This window comes from Pongo abelii, chromosome 4 (genome assembly GCF_028885655.2).
Source record: "Pongo abelii isolate AG06213 chromosome 4, NHGRI_mPonAbe1-v2.0_pri, whole genome shotgun sequence".
Classification (NCBI taxonomy): Eukaryota; Metazoa; Chordata; class Mammalia; order Primates; family Hominidae; genus Pongo; species Pongo abelii.
In genome coordinates, this window is record NC_071989.2 from 103,380,930 (window position 1) to 103,396,462 (window position 15,533).

General features: G+C 35.5%; 1 protein-coding gene across 6 annotated transcripts in view; it reads left to right on the top strand.

The window, feature by feature from the left end:
* Positions 1-13,370, top strand: part of ARSK (arylsulfatase family member K) — a 51,613-nt gene extending 38,243 nt beyond the window's left edge. For 5 of the 6 annotated variants that reach the window (XM_002815745.5, XM_009240909.4, XM_054555748.2 and 2 more), the window contains 2 exons: positions 9,164-9,388; positions 11,547-13,370. In XM_002815745.5, the coding sequence (XP_002815791.3) occupies positions 9,164-9,388; positions 11,547-11,836 (515 nt within the window). In that variant the 3' untranslated portion in view covers positions 11,837-13,370. The remainder of the gene's footprint in view (positions 1-9,163; positions 9,389-11,546) is intronic. The other variant, XM_024247727.3, reaches the window with a different exon arrangement.
* Positions 13,371-15,533: the final 2,163 nt, after the last annotated feature.

The following is a 15,533-nucleotide window of genomic DNA, read 5'->3' on the forward strand; positions in this document are numbered from 1 at the left end:
AGGTCAGTTAGTCAGTCTTTCAGTTAGTAGTCAGAGGTCCTGCTGACTTTTATAACCCTGAGCAACTCATTCAACTCTGAGTCAAATCTATACTCTCAAGAATGAAGAGATTGTTTTTCATGTCCCTGTGGCCTTCACTTACTATAGTCATTTTCCCTCAAAAGATTTGTAATCAGGATATGACTGTAAAGTAAGCCATGTAGGATATTCGGGTTCATAACCTTATAGATATGATTTGTACATCATTTGATTGTCTACCACCACCTCCTTAAAATGTAAGCATTTCCTTTCTGAATTATTCTATCCACTTTGAAACTAATATGAACATATTCCTCCTCAGACTCTTTAGATAGTTCTGTACTATTTGCTTTACTAGCTTCTTAATGTCTACAAGCATAGCCATATGTCTAGAAAAGCAACATATGGATAAGGGTAGTTAGCAGTTTTTGTTGAAGATACTAGAATAACGACATAATCAAATTCAAAGGAAATCACAGAACTAACTTCTAGTTTCTATCTAATTTAGCAAAGTACTTTAAATTCATTAGCATTTAAACACTAGTGTCTCTGTTCTAAGGTACCATCAATTGGAAGAAGTACCCTCAATTCATAAATTTTGGTGAAAGAAAAAAAATAGCACAAGATATGTTCTCTAATTTCAGAAATGTTAAAATGTGAAAGAAAGATGCATCTTAAAATCAAAGAAATCAGAGTTCTTTTTATCTGCTTCCTTCTGCCACAAAGTTCTTCCCTTAATTTAACTAAATTTATTTAGAGTTAATTTAAACCAGCGTCCTTTCCTTTTCTCTTTTATTTCATATCCCTTCTCATATAATTACACATACTTCTTTCCAGTTCCTTGAACTTTTTTTTTTTTTTTTTTTTTTGTGATGGAGTTTTGCTCTTTCACCCAGGCTGGAGTGCAGTGGCGTGATTTCGGCTCACTGCAACCTCTGCCTAACAGTTTCAAGTGATTCTCCTGCCTCAGCCTCCTGAGTAGCTGGGATTACAGGCGCCTGCCACCATGCCCAGCTAATTTTTGTGTTTTTAGTAGAGATGGGGTTTCACCATGTTGGCCAGGCTGGCCTCAAACTCCTGACCTTGTGATCTGCCCACCTCAGCCTCCCAAAGTGCTGGGATTACAGGCATGAGCCACTAAGCCTGGCCAGTTCTTTGAATTTTTAATCTCTTCTGTTTCTTAGTCATCATTTGCTGGTTTCCCTTTATCCCAAAGTAATGATCACACTCAGCCATATCTTGGCCACTTTCTCATTCCATTAGTTTCTAGCCGATCACTATTACTTTTCCTCATTTCTGTGTTTTTTTAAAGAAGTTTTTATAGAATTGTGTATATTTGGGTCTCTGTTATTAGCATATTTAGAGTTTTATGAATATATATGAACTTAGAGTTTTATGAATATATGCCTATATTCTTTACAATTTCCTTCCTTAATTTTTCTTCATGTAGAACTCTCCCTACCCTCCCCATTCCCAAAGAAAATCTTCCTTGGGTCATCTTTGCTTGACTTTTTAGCCTCATTCTGTTTTCTTGAGGTATAGTGACCACAACTGCAAAAAGGTATTGTAAAAGATTATGGAAAGCTGGGGTGATTCTTTCTCCGTTTTTCCCTCAGTATATTTCATAGTGCTAGTTGCCATTTTATCTATTTGACTCTAGCAGCTAAATAGTTAAATATCTTTAGGGAGTTGTCTACAGTGAGCCCTATTCAATTCTTAGACATTCTGTCATCATATATGTTAGTTAATTAAAATGCATGGTTTAAATCATTTTTCTTTAAACATTATTTTATATTTGCCCACAATGCAAATTTTGTACTCTACAATCTTGAGAAGATACCATTATTACTTCTTGCATTTTATACATCATAAAAGTTAAAGGTCATCTGCAGACTAGCAGATTTCATAATGTATTTAACAGGTCATATAAGAAAATACTAAATAAAATTTGTTAGAATGGGGAAATTCTCATGCATCTACCTATCACTGCCTAATTTATGTTACTTGCTAATAAGAATTTCTCTAGCTAAGAAAATACTGTCTCAGAAACCCCTCTAAATTCCGTCCCAACTCTTTTGTAAATGATGTAAATTCCCTGCAACTGTAGGTTTTTTCCTGCAATTTGTCAATTATTATAATTTTCTAAAACTATAGTTTTATATAGATTTTTATTTTTCATAAGATTCTTGGTAATAGACTCCTTCTAAGTCACATTTCCCTGCAGAATATGTTTTATTAACAGCATTTAGATCATGTGTTGATTAGACCTCCTCAATAAGAGTAAAGGAAATAAAGTCAAAAATAAATCTCTCCAATTCTAAACTGAAAAATTAACATCTTCATGGCTTAGCACAGTTTATAATGTGTTTCACATTAAATATTATTTTTATTATTAGAAGAGGGAAAGCTACATTTAAACGATTTTTTTAGTTGGGGAAGAGTGAGTGGAGGAGAATACCTATGGATGGTTCTTTATATAAACACTGAAACATTCTATTAACCAGATGTTAACCAGTGATAATGGTAGAAAGAGAACGATGCAACAAGAGCCTTATGCTGGAGCCAGGAGACAACATTGTAACACAATTATTTACTTAAATCAATCTTTTTATAAATGATAAAGGTTTAGTATTCATAGAGCTCTTATAAATCTGTAAGAAAAAGAGGAATACCTTATTAACAGATGGATCAAAAGAAATAAGCAATTCACAACAGAAAATATACACAAATGGCCAATATATTTTTAAAGAATCAAAGTCAGTGGTCATAAAAATATTAAAACAGAAAAATATTTTTCTTTCACATATAAAGTTTACAAAGGTTAAGAAGAATTAGAAAATCTTATATTAGAAATAGTCCTTGCTGGGCGCAGTGGCTCACGCCTGTAATCCCAACACTTTGGGAGGTGGAGGCGGGCGGATCACGAGGTCAGGAGATCGAGACCATCCTGGCTAACATGGTGAAACCCCGTCTCTACTAAAAATGCAAAAAATTAGCCGGCGTGGTAGCGGGCGCCTGTAGTCCCAGCTACTCGGGAGGCTGAGGCAAGAGAATGGCGTGAACCCAGGGGGCAGAGCTTGCAGTGAGCCAAGGTCGTGCCACTGCACTCCAGCCTGGGCAACAGAGCGAGGCTCCTTCTCAAAAAAAAAAAAAGAAATAGTCCTTCTCATATACTGCTACTGGGAATGTAAACCGATACAAATGTTTTGTAGGCAAATGTGGCATTACATTTAAAATTTCTTAGAAATGTGCATATGTTTTGACCTAGAAATCCTAATTTTAGGAAATAACCCTTAGATATACATGAATATTTATCTCCCTGGATATTTATTACCATATTAAGAATTAGAAACAATATGAATATCTAGTAGTAATGGATTGGATTAAAAATAGTCAATTCTAATGCAAATCAAAACCACAATGAGATATCATCTCACAACAGTCAAAATGGCAATTATTAAAAAGTCAAAAAGCAACAGATGTTGGTGAGGCTGCAGAGAAAGCGGAACACTTATACAGTGTTGGTGGGAGTGTAAATTAGTTCAGCCACTGTGGGAAGCAGTTTGGAGATTTCTCAAAGAACTTAAAACAGAGCTACCATTAGACCCAGCAATCCCATTACTGGGTATATACCAAAAAATACATAAATCATTCTACCAAAAAGACATGTACTTGCAGCACTATTCACAATACTAAAGGCATGGAATCAACCTAGGTGCCCATCAGTGGTGAACTGAATAAAGAAAATGTGGCACATATATACCATGGAATACTACAAAGCCATCAAAAATGAAATAATGGCCTTTGCAGCAACATGAATGGAGCTGGAGGCCATTATCCTAAGCAAATTAACACAATAACAGAAAACCAAATACCGGATGTTCTCACTTATAAGTGATAACTAAACATTGGTTACTCATGGACATAAAAATGCCAACAAGAAACACTGGGGACTACTAGAAGGGAGACAGAGGGAGGGAGGGAGGGAGGGAGGGGGCCAGAGGGCCAGAGGTTGAAAAACTGTTGGGCACTATGCCCAGTACCTGGGTGATGCAATCATTCCTATCCCAAACCTCAACATCAAGTAATACACCCAGGGAACAAACCTGCAGACGTACCCACTGAATCTAAAACGTTGAAATAAAAAAGTCAATTAATTTTAAAAAGTGAAATGTGTGAAAATTGCCCCCATGTATTAAAAAGAAAATGAAGGCTTTAAAACTGTACAAATTGATGTTTTTGTTTTGTTTTGTTTCCTTTTTAGATACTGTGTCCATCTAATTTACCGTCCAAATTAGCAAGTTTTTAGAGTACTATTAACAATTACACCAGCATTAACAGGCAGAAACTGAGGCTGTTCTTTATTTAACAGCCTTAGGAGCCAACAAAACAAAGATCATTCTGATGGTCTACGTTTAATCTGATGGATCATTCAACCTTTTAAGATAAGATTCCTCAGTGCTGGAACAGTTTAAAGCTACTTTATTAGTGATTAATTCTAAAATTAGACCTGTGAGACAGTATGTTCTACTTCACCTCTGCTTAATAAACAAACTTATACATATTTTGATAAAGCATCTACAAAGGACTTCTTATTTTGTTCTAACCAATTAGGAGCTTAAAATAGATATAAGCCAGTATGTATTTCTAGAGCTCTCAAAGTCCTTTCTTTATCAGCTTAGCTGTACCTGTATTATTTTGTATGAATCCTGTTTAGAGCTTATAAAGAAAAATGATACAAAGAGAAAAATTTGTTTTGAAATTGATTTTTCAAGGATAAACTTTGCTTATAGTGTATTTGAATTTTAAAGTATTTGAGTCTTCTGGAAACTAAAAATGAAATTAAAATCCTGAAGTGTCTGTTAAACAGAAATAAACATTTCCGGTATCAAAAAATATATATATATCTCTCAAGCCAAAACCTCAAGCGATATTTTCTCCTCACTTCCATTCTATGGATCTTAGAAATGTATAAAAGATGATTATTCTACCTTCAATAGAAAGATATTGAATAGGAAAAACCAATTGGAATTCCTGTTTTAATAAACCTATCTTACTATCAAGAGGCTATTGAAATTTAAGATGCAACAATACTTTATTTAAAAGTTTGAATTTACAAGTCATTTTTTAAAAGGTATTTTAAAAGAGTGGTTTTTTTTAAATAAAATATTTTATGATAAAGTAGGAAGAATATGCTTAGCTTATTTGTGCTTTTGGATCAAATAAACTAATTCTATCATTAGTTTACTATTGATAGGATACTATTACATTATCATTTCCTAATACCAGCAGGAAAATGACATTTATGAATAGGAATTCTTTATAATATTAATATTAAAGTTGTTATTATTTCTGAGATTATTTAAAAATTACTTCCCGAAATATTTTCTTCTCTAATACCTAGTATCAGTATCCTTTAGCTCAGTAAGAACTAAAGGTGTCTCGTTTTGTAGTTAAAATTGTTTTGATTTTTATTTTTAAGCTTATTTTCATGTGAATTGTTTTCTGTAATAGTCTTTCTGTAAAACACCTGCCTTTCTCCACTTAAAAGATAAGTCTAGATTTTTTTAATTTTGAGAATGTAATTATATAAAAATGCAGTTGTAGTTAAAAGAATATTTCATTGCTAGTGATTTAAATTTCAAAACCCTTCTTGTTACAGGACCTTAGTGGAAGCCTGGGGGTTGGCAGGTGTTTTGCATAGATTCTTGTGTTTTTATTGGCTGAGGAATATTATGAAGTTGGCTAACCACAGTAAGGCAAGACTTATGGTGTAATATTAAAAGTACAGAGATTGTAAGGTCAGACTGCCTAAGTTCAAACCCCTCTTTACTCGTTACCAACTGCGTAACCTTGGGCAGGTTACTCAACATGTCTGGTCTTCAATTTTCTCATCAATGAAAATGGGGATAGGCCAGGCATGGTGGCTCACGCCTGTAATCGCAGCACTTTGGGAGACCAGGGCGGGCAGATCACTTGAGGTCAAGAGTTCAAGACCAGCCTGGCCAACATGGTGAAACCCTGTTTCTACTAAAAATACGAAAATCAGCTGGGCGTGGTGACGTGCACCTGTAATCCCAGATACTCAGGAGGCTGAGGCAGGAGAATCACTTGAACCTGGGAGGCAGAGGTTGCAGTGAGCCAAGATTGCGCCACTATACTCCAGCCTGGGTGACAGAGTGATACTCTGCCTCAAAAAAAAAAAAAAAAAAAATGGGGGTAATAGTGGCTATTTCATAGCTCAGAACAATGCCTGGAACATGGTAAACAATTAAATGTTAGTTATGGTTATCATTAATATGTTTCATTCTTCTTAGATATGCTCTAAAAAATGTGTATATTCGTTTGCATCGTTGCCATACCACTCAAATCCATTATGTACTGATATGGCCAGGAAGAAATATAATATCATCTCTCTTCAGGAGATCATCAGACAGATCCAGGCCTGCATTTTTACCATTTGTTTACTGTTTTACATTTAAGTCACTCTTGCTTAAGAACCCTGCGGTTACTTCTAGTCTGTGCTTATACTCCCATGAAAGATGAAGCTTATTTAAAATGGAGTTAGAATGACAGGTTTGCCAGGAGAAATAAATATGAAAAATGATTTTAAATAAAAATAAAACAGCTTTTTGAAAAGCAGTCTAAGCTAAAGTGCTTTTAAGGAAATTATTGATAAATATATGAAAAATGAAAACCCAATTTTCTGAGGCACAGAAAAACCAATAAATACTTGAAGTATTTATTAAATATTATGGATATTTCGCATGGGTTTTATCAATTTACAAAGGTATTTTATTCTATCAATAATAGACTGGAATCCTAAGTTCCCCTTATCTCTTGCCTGGATTCCTGCAATAGCTTCCTAACTCTCTCTGTCCTTCTCCCCTTACCCACTTTTAGTCAATTCACCATTCCGTTGTTAGTGTCAGACTGTCACACCTCTGTTCAAAACCCTCTACTGATTTACCATTTCACCTAGAGTAAAAATTCAGTGTCTTTAATTAGGCTTTGAGAGTCCAACATGATCTCTTCTCTTCCCCAACTCATCTCTTATAATTTTATCCCTCACTTACTCTACTCCAGCCAAACAGGTCTGCTTGGTGTTTGGGGAATAAACCAAGTAGGTGCCTGCCTTGGGGACTGTACACTTGCTATTCCCCTGGGGGAATGCCCTTTCCCCAGATAACTGTAGGGCTCACTCTAGCTCCTCCTCGGGACACTGTCTAAATGTGACCTTCTCAGAGGGGCCTTCCCTGACCACCGTGTATAAAACAGCACATACCCACATGCCTGCCATCACTCTCTATCTCCCTTACCCTGCTTTCTTCTTCATTGCACTTACCACCATCTGACACAGCTGTTTCTGTCTGCCCACATTAGAATGTTAGCTCTGGGAGAGCTTTTCTGCCTTGTCCAATGTTGTTTCCCTACAGCTAGAACAGCACCTGGTTTGCTGAATGAATTTTAAAAATGAACACTTGGATGGACTCTTTCCCAGTTTACTACTGACTTCTCATAAACACAGGAGAAACATAAGTTTCTTAGTCTTCCAAGCTTCCTTAGGAAAATTAAGAATGGTTCTAAAATAAGGCATTTCTAAGTATTAAAGGTTATTAAAATGCTGAGTACAAGAACTTGCGATAGTCATGAGTATGTGCCAGTTAGTTCCTGCCTCCCAACCTTCCTTAAAGACTTCTTCTCTCTACATGCCTTGCTGGTGGTGCCTCCTGTTGAGTGACACACAGACCACCCTTACCCAGCCTCTTCCCTCACTGCCTTCTTTCCACTGCTTACATTAGGTAGTCTCTGTGTCTTGGAGCACAGTTAGTTTCACCCTGGCAAGCCTTCTCTCCCGGGCGCATCCTCTTTAACCTCTTTTCTCCTCTTTTTGTTTTTAACCAGTCACCTCTGAAATACTCCTCTCTTCTTTCTTTCCTTATCTCTGAACAAAAAAGCCACTAATTTTGATTGGTTGGCAGAAAACTAATACTTGTGATAGTCTTCCTCCAAGGAAAATGGAAGATACAAACTTGTTTTTATCAAGTTACATATGAAACAACTACCTTCAGAAGATTTATAGCGGTCTTCATCTACTTCCCTATTATCCTTTAATTAACCTGTTTTTGTCAAAGATAGTCAAGTTAAATTAATTTTCTTATTCAACTTGGTTTAATTTCTAACATTACAAATATAATTCTATTTTTCATTGGAAATATTTATACATAAAATATGAACATTGAAACCAGAAAAGGGCTGGGGAAGACAACTGCAGACTCATTTTGGAACAACCCTAATTACCCAGACATAATTAATGGTAATTTTTCTATAGGAACAGGGAAGTTTAAGGTCTCATTACCTTGAAAGCAATTTTTAAAAGTATAAGCTATTTTTCAGTTGAACATTTCTCATGCTGTTGTTCTATATGTCTATATTTGGTAAGTTAAAAATTATTTTTCCCTTTATAAATATAATCGGCAATTCCTGAAAGCATGTTTTTCAAGATGCTAGTCCCTCAAGATGCTACTTGAGAATTTAAAAAGCTCTGTTATCACATAATTTTGGGGCACATAGTATACTGTATACCACTCCTGAAGGTTTATCGTATACATCGGCAATAAATTTACATCTACAACAAATTTATGTATTTAATTTTGTTTAACCATTGTTTTGCAAACATATAAGACTACTAAACCCCTTTCTTGTATAAGACTTGTTAATATCCCATGAAAGAAACTTTGAGAAACAACTATGATTATTTAATCATTTAGAGAAAAAAGGACTAGTGATATTAACTATTTGTTGAAGGCTCCTATCTGCCAGGCATTGTCCTCAGAGTTCTTAGAATTTTACATAAAGTATCTTATTTAAACCTAAAATGAACCTAATAAATACAAGTACTGTGGTCATCCCCTTCTTACAGATGAGAAAACTGAGGTTGAGATAAGTAAATGACTTGCTGAAGTCCACATGGCAAGTGGGGTAAGCATGTGAATTTTGGCAGCCTGTTTACAAAATCCATATACAATCTCCAGTCTCCATGGCATTTAATGGTATGAAAAAAATGTGAATGATGCTATTTGTGAATGTTCAGCTAATAAAAGAATGAGCTATTTTAAGATATTTGGTTATTTTTGTTACATAGATATTGCTGGAATTCCTCTGCCTCAGAACCTGAGTGGATACTCTTTATTGCCGTTATCATCAGAAACATTTAAGAATGAACATAAAGTCAAAAACCTGCATCCACCCTGGATTCTGAGTGAATTCCATGGATGTAATGTGAATGCCTCCACCTACATGCTTCGAACTAACCACTGGAAATATATAGCCTACTCGGATGGCGCTTCAATATTGCCTCAACTCTTTGGTAAATTTGTTAATATATTTTTAAGTGTAATATTATGTGTAATGAACTGCCCTATGTAGCATCGCTCAAGATATCCAATAATCCTTGTTAAATAAATGAATATCTGCTGCTTCTCATGCTAGGACGATCTACAAAATGTTGCCCATGTGAGGAACAGCCTCTTTGCAGATCAGCAGCTGAATTTCAGAGAAAGTGTCCTAAGGCTTTTGATCTGGATCTCATGATTGAAACCAGTTTTCTCTGATCAGGGCATCTTTCAGTGCTCATGGTTATCTTTCCCAATTTGAAGTCAACACCTCATTGTACCTCATTGTTCTGAAGGATTAACACCTATCTTATGAAGCCTGACATTTTACATGTATTATTTAATGTTCACCACAACCCCACAAGATAGTACCATTATCCTCATTTTACAGAGGAGTCTATGAGAGAAATTTGGATACCTGTGTGAGGTCTCACAGCTAAGAAGTAGCAGAACTGAGATTTCAACGAAGCTGTGACTGTAAAATCGATGCTTCTTACAGCTTCTAAAAAATGTCTGCCAGCTTCACTACTCTATGAATTAATTTTTAAGCAGCATTTTTAGATTCAGGGTTTTACTTACCCTTTGTCCCCATTTAGTACATAAAATATGTGCTAAAGCCATTAGTAATATTTATTTCTCCCTAAGGCTCCTTCCCAGTTACAAATAGCAAAATTATTATCAAAATAATACTTTGGGGGCCAAACTGGCTAACCCCCTTCACTTTAAGAGTGGAGGATTCTTGGCTGAAAAAGGAAGTCTTTACATTTTCATCCTGATGAGTAATGGGCATCTCTTGCTTGTTCATTAGCCATTGTCAAATGAAATTCATGGGAGGCCATTGTTTTGAACTGAGTTCCTACGCCAGGCTCAACAGACCAAATCAAACCAGAATGGGGTCACTGGCAGTAGGTGCCCCATAATCAAACTGAACTTTAGAAAAAAAAAGGATCACAATAACCAATCCGAAGGGGCTCATTTTACCTGAACCAGCATAAGGAAGTCTCCTCTGTTTTTACTGGACAAAGAAAGTAACACTATAATGACGAATCTGCTTTTTGTTCCATGTTTCTGGGACTTTTTCATCAGCCTTTTTCTGCCTATAAAGCCCACCTTCTCTGCTCAACTCATCAGAATGCCTTTTCTAAATCTTTAAAGGGGTTGCTGCCCAATTCAGGAATCATTAAATAAAAGCCAATTTGATCTTTAAATTTGTTGAAATTTTGTTTTTTATACCATGTTCTACCAAAAAACTGACGTGACAGTCAAAATGTCAGAAGTGGGGAATCACCCTTTTCTGCACTTCTTAGGGCTTATTGATTTCCGTTTCCTAAAGATATGCCATCTGAAATTACCTAGCAAAGTCACATATCTCTTCAGGGGCCTCTTGGCTAGTGTACTTAAGTAGGCCTATGGAGGTTTTTCCCTCAACATACAGTGTTCATTTACTATCTGAAGTTAATTGTCATAAGATCTCTGACTTGCTGTTTTTCCAATTAGATTGGTATACTAGTTATATCCCTGTCTTCCCACACTATATCTAAAAAGTATCTTTATGGATCTGAAATATTTATCATTATTTTCTTGCTGGCAGTGATTGAGAAGTTTGTATTTCCATGGCTGTTTGTTCAAATGGACAGTACTGATGAATGTAACTTTCAAAACTCCAAGCATAAGATACTAATATGTAAAGAAAACTAGGACTAAGTAAAGTTGCAGGAACGTGACTTATCTATATACAGAATTTGTAGAAAGTTTGAGGCTGTTGAAATGGTACAGTATAAGCATTACTGTATTCATTTCTGCCTGTCAATGTAGGCAGGACATCAAAAACAGGAAGAACTTGATCTAAACCAGCTTACTAATGATAAAAGTTTGACTTTTTCTGGCATTTAAGAAAAGAAAAAAAAAAGTGGAATAGCTGGACAATGGTAGGAAGGAGGGAATTTGGGCATGCAACATAGGGTGTTTAACTCCTGGTATGTTATTTTACCGTTTATACTGTCCTTCATTTTATTACACTAACAGGAACTGAAAATCTAAAAAAAAATCTAATACATTACCTGTCATAATGACATTCTAAAATAATTTTTAGCAGGTCACTATTTTGACAGATATTTAATTTTTTTCTTTCAGATCTTTCCTCGGATCCAGATGAATTAACAAATGTTGCTGTAAAATTTCCAGAAATTACTTACTCTTTGGATCAGAAGCTTCGTTCCATTATAAACTACCCTAAAGTTTCTGCTTCTGTCCACCAATATAATAAAGAGCAGTTTATCAAGTGGAAACAAAGTATAGGACAGAATTATTCAAACGTTATAGCAAATCTTAGGTGGCATCAAGACTGGCAGAAGGAACCAAAGAAGTATGAAAATGCAATCGATCAGTGGCTTAAAACCCATATGAATCCAAGAGCAGTTTGAACAAAAGGTTTAAAAATAATGTTCTAGAGATACATATAAATATATTACAAGATCATAATTATGTATTTTAAATGAAAGTTCTAATAATTACCAAGTTTTGGTCAGGCGCAGTGGCTCACATCTATAATCTCAGGACTTTGGGAGGCTGAGGAAGGCAGATCACAAGGTCAAGAGATCGAGACCATCCTGGCCAACATGGTGAAACCCCATCTCTACTAAAAATACAAAAATTAGCTGGGCATGGTGGTGCGCACCTGTAGTCTCAGCTACTCACAAGGCTGAGGCAGGAGGATGGCTTGAACCCGGGAGGCAGCAGTTGCAGTGAGCTGAGATCGTGCCACTGTACTCCAGCCTGGTGACAGAGTGAGACTCTGTCTTAAAAAATAATAATAATAATAATAATTACCAACTTTTCATTACTTTGTAAGAATGTAGTGTATTTTAAGATAAAATGCCAATGATTATAAAATCACATATTTTCAAAAATGGTTATTATTTAGACCTTTGTACAATTTCTAACAATTTAGTGGAAGTATCAAAAGGATTGAAGCAAATACTGTAACAGTTATGTTGCTTTAAATAATAGAGAATATAAAATGTTGTAATAATACGTATCATAAAATAGTTGTGTGTGAGCATTTGATGGTGCATGATGAGTTACTTGTATCTGATGGGACTGTTTGGATTGTATTTGATGGGAGTATTTGGAGTATTTAACGGGATGTATATCCTGGATGTACCTGATTTTGTTACTGTTTTCTTTTAATAGGTAATATATATACAGAGCAAAAGCTTCAAATGGTACAAAAGGGTTAACAGTGATCATGAAGTCTCTGTCCTTTCCCTCTTCCCTGCCATCCAGTTCCCCCTCCAAGAAGCAGGTATCGAAACCACCTGCTTATGGGTTTTTAGAGATTGGCCACAAATTTATAAACAAATGTATATATTCCTTTCCCCCTACACAAACGGTAACATACTGCACACATTGTTCTGCATGTTGCTTCTTTTTCCTTTTTTTTTTTTTTCACTTAACAGTAGATATCTAGAGGTGAAATTACTGAGTCAAGACTATATTTAGAAAAATTACACTAGATTCTACAAATTACCTCTAAAGAAGGTATACTAACTGATAATCTCACCATCAATGCATGTCTTCTTATCCTTTGCCAACCTAACAGATAAAAATGTTCTATTTTTATTTTTATTTTTATGAGTAAGGTAGAGCATATTTTCATGTATTTAACAGCCACTGGAATCTGCTTACCATGGCCTTTCCTATTTCTATTCTTTGCCTATTTTTCTGTTGGTTGTTGGTCTTTGTTTTGTATTACAGGTGTGCTTTAGATATTAGCTTTTTGTAAGAGATCCTGCAAATATCTTCTTTCCAGTTTGTCATTGTCATTTGTCTTTTGACTTTGTTCTGGTATTTTTTGATATGTAGAAATTTTTATTTTCATGTAAGCAAATTTATGAATCTTTGTACCCCATAAGTATATACAATTATGATTTGTCAATTAAAAATATTAATACAAAATTTACAGATCTTTGCTTTTGTGGCTTGTGGGATTTTGTATCATGTTTAGAATGGCCTTCTCCACTTGTCATTTTTTTTTTTTTTTTTTTTTTGAGACAGAGTCTCGCTTTGTCACCCAGGCTGGAGTGCAATGGCGCGATCCCCGTTTCAAGTGATTCCCCTGCCTCAGCCGCCCAAGTAGCTGGATTACAGGCACCCGCCACCACACCCGGCTTGTACTTTTAGTAGAGACAGGGTTTCACCGTGTTAGCCAGGATGGTCTTGATCTCCTGACCGGGTGATCCACCCACCTCGGCCTCCCAAAGTGCTGGGATTACAGGCATGAGCCACTGCGCCCAGCCTCCACTTGTCTTCTTTTAGAATTTTATTTTTCACCTTTGGATCTTTGACCCAGCTGGAATGTATTAAACATATTGGAAATCTAACTTTAGTTGTTTTTTTAAATATGCCTACCCATTGATCTTTTATTGAGTAAACTGTCTCTTCTCCCATTCGTAAAAATGTCACTTCATCATATAATACCTTTGGTTGAACACATTATCTTTTCCCCCCTTGATTTGCGATGCCATTTTTATCTATACCAAAGTCCCATTTATACTTATGCCATTTATGAACACTTTATTTTGCACTGGACCATTCTATTTTTTTTGTTTCTGTTTTGTTTTTGTTTTTTTTGAGACAGGGTCTTGCCTTGTCACTCAGGTTGGAGTGCAGTGGCACAATCACTGCTCACTGCAACCTCAATCTCATAGGTTCAGGTGACCCTCCCACCTCAGCCTCCCTAGTAGCTGGGACTGCAGGCACACGCCACAAAACTCAGCTAATTTTTTAAATTTTTATAGAGACAGGGTTTCGCTGTGTTGCCCAGACTGGTCTTAAAGTCCTGCACTCAAGCAACCTGACTGCCTCAGCCTCGCAAAGTGCTGGGATTACAGGTATGAGCCACCACACCCAGCCAGACCAGTCTATTTTATTAGTCTGGTAGACAGTATCCAGTAGGACTAGTCCCTTTGCAATAGTTTTCTTTTTCCAGAATTGTCCTTCCTAGCAGCTCTTGATTTTTCCATACAAATTTAGAATAAGTTTGTGTAGTAACAAAAATGAAAAGTCCTGTTGGCCTTTTAAATGAAATCATTAAATGTATAGCCTACTTTAGAGAGAATTTAATTCTTTATGATAGTTATTCTAAATAATTAGTATGTTTTTCCCTTTATTCAAGTCTTCTTTTATATCCCTCAGTAGTAGTCTTAAGTTTTCTTCATATAGATCAATTTCTCTGGAAAAATTTTTGAAAAGCAGGGACTTTAAAAAATACCCCCCTAGGCCCTAACCTACACCAGTTGATTAGAGCTTCTAAGACAGCCTGGGCCTGCTGTGCTATTATTGTTGTCTTGCTGGTCAATCCCTCCAGCCATGATTCTAATGTGTAGCCAGAGGTGGGTTTATTTCCAGTTGTTTTATCAGTTATTGTGATTTTAAGTGAATCTTCCTTCCATTATATCCTCTAAGAGAAGATCTTCTTGTTTATATGTGCACTCCATTTCCACATATTTATTTTATGCGTAATAGTTTTTCAAGTGATATATTATTTTCCAAGTAAAAATCTTAACCTGCAAATAATTTTACCCAACTTAATACTTCTTCAAACTGTCTTTGAAGTTTTCTTCATGAGTAAGTTCATCTTTATTTATTTGTTTATCGTTCTTCAGTGAATTCATATGAGCTTACCTTTGTAATTATGAATTTCTGAGAAATAATTTTACTTTTGAATATATACACATGCATACACAAACACACACATTCTGAAGTGAAACCCTTAAAAAGAAAGACTGAGTATTAAGGTTAAAATTAAACTGTACAAATCCACCATCCATCTCCTAAATAAGCCTAAAGAACACAAGTAGCTAAAGTATGCGTATATATGCTAATAATAGAGAGAAAAGCAATAATAATAGAAATGTGGTCCTGAAAATAGGCTTGTGAAGATAAATCTACTTCATTCCACCCAAACCCTTTAAGATACACATTCATTGTAAGAATTTACCAAGCATCTGCCATGTTTTAAGCATATTAAGTATAGGATCATAATTAGGTACAGTTGAATATTCAGGACAATATCTAATTCAGAATGGTATCTAACAATCATGAAAACCGAAAATTAAG